The sequence below is a fragment of the Podarcis cretensis genome, assembly GCF_951804945.1.
Source record: "Podarcis cretensis genome assembly, chromosome: 6".
Taxonomy (NCBI): domain Eukaryota; kingdom Metazoa; phylum Chordata; class Lepidosauria; order Squamata; family Lacertidae; genus Podarcis; species Podarcis cretensis.
Window position 1 is genome coordinate 41,977,660 of NC_137175.1, and position 7,215 is coordinate 41,984,874.

At 42.3% G+C, this 7,215-nt stretch overlaps 1 protein-coding gene across 3 annotated transcripts in view; it reads left to right on the forward strand.

The window, feature by feature from the left end:
- The window catches only part of SLC41A1 (solute carrier family 41 member 1), a 40,895-nt gene that overhangs the window by 29,814 nt on the left and 3,866 nt on the right, over positions 1 to 7,215 (forward strand). For all 3 annotated transcript variants that reach the window (XM_079979481.1, XM_079979482.1, XM_079979483.1), the window contains exons 8-10: positions 99 to 178; positions 548 to 682; positions 2,483 to 2,631. In XM_079979481.1, the coding sequence (XP_079835607.1) occupies positions 99 to 178; positions 548 to 682; positions 2,483 to 2,631 (364 nt within the window). The remainder of the gene's footprint in view (positions 1 to 98; positions 179 to 547; positions 683 to 2,482; positions 2,632 to 7,215) is intronic.

Genomic DNA, 7,215 nt, shown 5'->3' on the forward strand with positions numbered 1-7,215 from the left:
GAAAACCAGAATGTTGCTAAGTTGGCAGTAACTCTTTTGTGCAGATAGCTATTCTGTCCTGAATGTTTTCTTCATTTTCTTCCATTTTGTTGTTACAGTGTTGGAGGACTGATATTGGATAAAACTGTGTCAGATCCAAATTTTGCAGGGATGGCAGTCTTTACACCGGTTATAAACGGTGAGTTTCTTTTCACTTGCACCGATTGCACATTCACACACGTCCCAGGCCTTTCTACTACCAAATGCCTACTGGGAACAACTTTCATGACTTATTTAATCATGGATTGATTCATTGTGTGTTTTTAAAATGTAATTTAATATTACTTGTTTCACCAACGTTAGAAGGATTTGTATTCTGAAAGGTGGGATATAATTAGTAGTAAGAGATGTTGTTGTTTTTTTAAGTGACACCTTAGGAAGGACAGCTACGAGCATGTGTAAAAAGGATTGGGGGATGTATTGAAGTGGTCCAGGAATTGGTTCTGGATGCTTCGGGGAAGCTATTTCAATGGTTCTCTCTCTCTTTCTCTCTCCTTGTTCTTTCTAGGTGTTGGTGGCAATCTGGTGGCTGTCCAAGCCAGCCGCATCTCCACTTACCTCCACATGAGTGGGATGCCTGGAGAGAGCTCTGAGGTGGCCCCTCGAAAGTGTCCAAGTCCTTGCAGCACTTTCTTCAGTTCAGGTAGTCAACGTGTGTAGTGTACTGCCTCCCCCTTTGAATATGTCCTTTTAAAGTCACAGCATCTCAAAAGCGAAGCTAAGATTGATCACTTCATAGAGAAGAAGACCAACTGAAGATTTGTTGGTTGACTCTGACTCACCATTCTAGCCCTGTAGGAAGTTCGTCAATCTAAGCACATCTCCTCCCGTCTTGCTCCAGTAACCTAGAGAATTTTGGGAGTTCTGTATAGCTGGTTCTAAACGCAGTTTGGCCTTGTGTCTTTGGAAACCCTTGGTTTTTTCCATTTCCTTGTTCTCCATAACAACTCTTCATGTCAATTAAAAGCAATTTAGTTGTTTGTGGGTTTACAAACTGCATCTGTGGAACTATTTTGTAGCTCTTGCTAGTATTACAAAACGCTTGAGTGAGCCTGCAAATTTTCTAGTGGTACAATTCCTGTAGCGAAGTTTTGCCTTCTTATAACAAAAAGCTGGCTCTGGGTCAGCCCATACAGCTCTCCTTCAGTGAGACGGCCTAGGACAGGGAAGAGGAACCTGTGGCCCTCCAAATGTTGCTACAGCTACCATCGTTCTTGACCATTAGCCACGCTGTCTGCAGCTGATGGGACTTGCAGTCAGACAACTTCTGGAATGCCACACTTTCCCCATCCCTGGTCTAGAACTTTGTATGACTACAATTTTCAGAATAAGGCTTGTAGTGCAGAATCCAGTGTCTCCTAAGGATTCTTTGTTGCCTTGGCTAGAAATGTGCTTAAAGAAAGCCATCACAGATGTAGAGAAAATCCCGGAAATTAATTGCAACTTGTTGCAAAGATGCAATAGAATTTTTTTTGGTGGGGCTTCATTCACATTCATTTGCTGAGGGTTCATTGATCCCTGTTGCTTACTGTTACACACAGACTTTCTACAAGTCCTGACAAATGTGAACTAATTTCATATCCCGCTTGGTGACAAATAAGTCTCAATTATGTGACTGAATGGAACTTATTTTCATATTTCAATTTCAGGAATTCAGATTGTTTATCATATAATTCTAATCATGTAACCTTGACACGGAACATAGATTTCTTTCTAATGGGTAGAACAAGTCAAGGCTGCTTCTCCTAATTAATTTGTGGGATAACCTACCGTATTTTTCACTCTATAAGACGCACCAGACCACAAGACACACCTAGTTTTTGGAGGAGGAAAACAAGAAAAAATTATTCTGAATCTCAGAAGCCAGAACAGCAAGAGGGATCGCTGTGCAGCGAAAGCAGCAATCCCTCTTGCTGTTCTGGCTTCTGGGATAGTTGCGCAGCTTGCATTCGCTCCATAAGACGCACACACATTTCCCCTTACTTTTTAGGAGGGAAAAAGTGAGTCTTATAGAGCAAAAAATACGGTAGCTTCTGTTGTCTAAGCTGTGGTAACATCTAAGTGAAATTATTGCAATGCATTCTACGTGGGGCTGCGTTTGAAGGTGGCTTGGAAACTGCAGCTGGTGCAGAGTTCAGCAGCTTGATTGCTGATTGGGACAAGACGATCTGAGCACATCACACCCAGCTAATTTGTTTCTAGGCCCAATTCAGAGTCCGGGTTTTGACCTATAAAGCCTCATGTGGTTCAGGACCACCTCTCCCCACATGAACCAACCTGGACCCTGCTCTTTATTACTTGTATTTTTAGGTTGTTTTACCCTTGATTTTAATGCTTGTATTTCGTAAGTCTCTTTGAGTTCGAATTTCTGAAATGAAACGACTAATAAATATGCTGCTGGTGATGCTAACTCCTCAGCTGCCTCTTTACCTCTGTTCTGCAGCTGTGAATTCCCGGTCTGCCCGCGTGCTCTTCCTCCTGGTGGTTCCTGGCCATCTTGTTTTCCTCTACACCATCAGCTCCATGCAAGGCGGCCACACAACACTCACCTTGATCTTTATCATTTTCTACATGACTGCAGCACTTCTCCAGGTAAGCACTGGCTTTGGTTGCCTGACTTACCTTCTCAGTGGTGAGACTGGAATTTGATTAGAATGATGAACATGGATCTTTTATTGACCACCTACACATGGTTAGCTGTAGGATGCTGACAGCATTTGGAGTATAAGCGCATCAACAGAAGTTGACTTTGACACCAAATCACTGCTGGAAGAGCATACCATATGCTGCATATAATCACACTGAGCTCTGAGTTTAGGAAAATAAGAAAGCTATGTTTATTGCAGGAAACACGTGCTTGATAGGAAAGTTCCTAATTCTAACAACTGAGTGTAGAATGCAATGACCCATGCTTCCTCTTACGTCTCAGCAGGAGAGACACAAAAGATGTCTCTTCTTCCAAGCTGAGGATGAAGGAGGAAGAATGAGGTCAGCAACCCTAGGAGTTTATCTGTAGTTAACTTATAAAGAGATCTGAAGTAAGTTCTAGCGTAATTCAATGGAAGTTTCTCTAAGATAAGGGAATACAGTCGTACCTAAGAAGTCGAATGGAATCCGTTCCGGAAGTCCGTTTGACTTCCGAAACGTTTGGAAACCAAAGCGCGGCTTCTGATTGGATGCCGCAGAAACCCTGTCGGACATTCGGGTTCCAAAGAACGTTCGCAAACTGAAACACTCACTTCCAGGTTTGTGGTGTTCAGGAGCCAAAACGTCTGAGTACCAAGGCATTCGGGATCTGAGGTACTACTGTATACAGAATTGCAGCCAATGCTCCTTTGGCATAATGAGACACATTTTACAGAATACAGTATTGTTTTCAAAGATACAATTGAATATATTGTTACTACTTTTAAAAATCAGTAGTTTTTTAAAAATTGCTTAACAGAGCTGACATCTACCAATATGATTTCTCTCAATCATATGCAGCTTCCATTATGACATGCATACCACAGTTATAAACTTAAAACAGTTTTTCCCTTGACACTTAATGTTCTGGAAAATGTTGAACCTCTGATAACTAAATAGTGCAGTGCCAGGCTCAGTTTAAAATCCTTTTTGTAAAGCTGTATTGGGACATGCAATTCTTAAGCAATTCACAAGCTTTGATATGTCTAAGCAAGTCCCACTGAGTTCTATGGACCTTACTTCCATGTGAGTATAAGAGTCCAACCTCTGTTCTTCTACTAATAAACATTTATAGTGAAATACTATCCAAAATATACTATGTTCTCTAGTTTGCTGTTCTGTCAAAGTATGCTATGTTTCTGCACATTATAAAACAAAAAGTTATTTGGTATTTTATGCCATGTACAGTCAATATGTGCACATGGGATTTTTTAAAAACAAATGTTTATACTAACAATTCAGTCCTTTTTAGTTGTCATAATAAAGTTATCTAAACAACTGTCCAAATGCCTAACCTACTAATTTGGATAATAGACTAATTGTTGAACCAATACACTGGTACCTTGGTTCTCAAACTTAATTTGTTCTGGAAGTTCATTCCAAAACCAAAGCATTCCAAAACCAAGGCACACTTTCTCATAGAAAGTAATGCAAAATGGATTAATCCATTCCAGACTTTTAAAAACAACCCCTAAAACAGCAATTTAACATGAAATTTACTATCTAACGAGAGGATTGATCCATAAAATGAAAGCAATAATCAATGTACTGTACTATAAAATAAATAAGACAGTATTGTGGATGGTAAAAAATAAAATTACTTTTTTTTCTTACCTGCACTGATGATAGTCATTGTTTGGATGGGGGACTTTTATCCATTTTCACAGTCACACAATCAATCAATCAATCAATCAATCAGTAGCTGAACTGGGTTCCACTCAGTCACAAAAAGAAATTAACTGAAAAAGTCTCAAAAACAAAAACACAAAATAAATAGCAAAAACAAAAGCACCAAATTTAATCTGTTCCGGAAGTCCATTTGATTTCCAAAATGTTCGAAAACCCAAGGTACAGGTGCTCTGGAAACAATAGCCAACAGCCGCATTGGACGTTCAGCTTCCGAAAATCGTATGAAAACCAGAACACTTCCGGGTTTTCAGCATTTGAGTACCAAGGCATTTGAGTACTAAGGTACCACTGTATAGGATAGGGATGGAGCAGTCAAAACTTTAGATGGGGGGGGGGTAGAATATTTTTTCTCTGGAAATATTTTTAAACGGGTTTCTAGCCTTCTGGAGACCTTCAAAGTGTCCATGGATGGCCTAAGGAATTTTTTTGCAGCCAGATAAGTAGGTATTTCTGGAGTTACAGGTTAGGATGCTCAGTCTTGTGTGAGTGGAGAAAGATAAACTTTCTGTGCTTTTATTTTTAAGGGCAACAATTCTGAGGTACTGTACTTCAGGTCCCAATCACTTTAGATAACTGCATTGAGCATATATCCTCTAAGATTAGGCTAGATTTTGAGTAGCTTTTAAGTAGTTTCTGACAGCGGAATTTACAACCCTTTCTCCTCCCGCATAGACTCTTGTATGGCCACAGAAGGGTAGAAATTAGGTTTCCTCCTGAGAAATGGAGATGTGGGGCATGCCATTTCCTCCCTCCCTTGTTCAAGACTTTATTTACCCAGTAGTAAGTTGTCAAGTCAGCCAGAATGAATGATGGAAGGGGGTGGGAACGAGGCTAGTGAAATGGATGCTGAGGGTTCTGATTACTCTCAGCTGTCCTTGTAGCGGATTTTGGCTTCCCATAATTCTTGGGCACAAACTGCAAAGCGCGGGAGGAAAGAGAGGCTGTGGCCAGGGAACTTTCTGCTGAAACTGACCACTTCCTTGACGCTTGTGGAAGTAGCTGCAGACTCTGAGTCATGTCAGCAGCTGAACGAAACCTCAGGGAAGTGACTTGCAGTTCTCCTGGGAAGACAGGAAACATCCTGCCAGATGCAGCTCATGGACCCCCACTATGCTTGCAGGAGCTTGGAAAGTTTAGAAGGGAACTTTGGTGAACTTATCATTCCAGGGACATTGCATAGTACAGGTTGCTTCGTTTCCAAAGGTCTGGAGGGAGACCTTTGCATAAGATAGTATTTCTCTTACTACTTACAGCGATTTGCAGTAATGGTAATTTGAGAGACCTGTCAGGAGTAAGCATGGACCAATGGTACCAAATAGTATGGGAAACAGCCCTACTAGAAAAATTAACCAATAAACTGAAACTGAAATGGGGACAAACAGAAGAAGACACCTTTACCCCGGTATGGCTCCCCTTTATCACATACACAGCCCAACAAGACAATGACAATAACCCACCAACAGCATACAAATCAATATGGCTAATCTGATCCAAAACACCCACCCACCCCACTCACACACGAAAACAAAGATCACCACAGCCAATCACAAACAAACAACCACACCCTAGGGCAGCCCCAACCTCTCTCACCACCAAAGACACACAAATGAACAGCAGAGAACCTGCACAAGCAACGCTGACACGAAACCCTACATACATTAAGCAAAATAGAAACATCGCCACCCTACCCCCCCATCTCCCCCCCCCCCCCAATGTCTCAACAAATGAAACTGATTTGTAAAAATGTTACATGGAAAAAATACGAGAGACATTACACATACTTCTGTAAAACAAGAAAATCTTTAATAAAATTTTAAAAAAATAAAAATGGCTTTCATTCACACCTCCACCAGGCTGAGGAGCATCAGCAAGTGAGGTGGGCAGTCAGTTGTTTCTCATGAGTAGCCATGTGCAGAGCATCACTTGCCCTGCCAGTTGGCCATAGGTCCTGGGGCTGTAGAGAGAGGAGGCCAGAGGTGAGAGCAGCCGCAGTATTTCAGACTATAGAGTCTTCTCTCTTCCAGTCAGCTCGCTGTCATTGCTCGCCCTGTTATAGTGGTGCCATCAGGGCAGGACTTTGGGATAGAGGTCCTGGGCTCCATTCGGCAGAATGAACAGGAGGGTCGCAAATGCAGCAGGGGTGGCTAACCACATTTTGACCCCTGAGCCCTGACTCCTGAGGGCCAAATGTGGTCCTCCAAGTCTCTCCATCTGGCCCTTGGGAATCTCTCTAGGCCGCACAAGCTCACTAGCCCTGCTCTGCAACCTTCTTGAGGGCTTTTGCCTGACTGGAATGTGTCCTTCAACTCTGACCGTGCCTCTTGCTTCCTTGGATTGAAGAACAGAAAGGGGGCTGTTTATGTAGAAACGCGCTGTACACATGGAAAATCTGCTTTTGTTGCTCTGCCTGCTTTTCCCTCTGGCCCCATCCCCTGTTGGCGTGTGGCTCCTAGAAGGGAATGTGGCCCTGGGACTGGAAAAGATGTAGATGCTTAGCATCTGAAGAGGAAGGCCCTGTAAATCTACTGGGTGACTTTAGAATTGGAACTTAACTGCATTGCTAGAAGTGGGGAGTCTTTCCCAAAAGAGCTGTGTCCCCATTAATCCCCGTTAATCCACCACATTTGCGCAGGAGTGGCTGTTGTGCCCTTATTACTGAATTGGGGCTTCCGTTATCATAAAATCTTGGATAATGCTGTGTATACCAGGCTTGCTTTAGTGCTTCAGTTCCAGACCAAACATGCAATTCCAGTGGCCTTGGCACCAGTGGCTAATGTGACGCATTGTGCTTCTGTCTTCTAG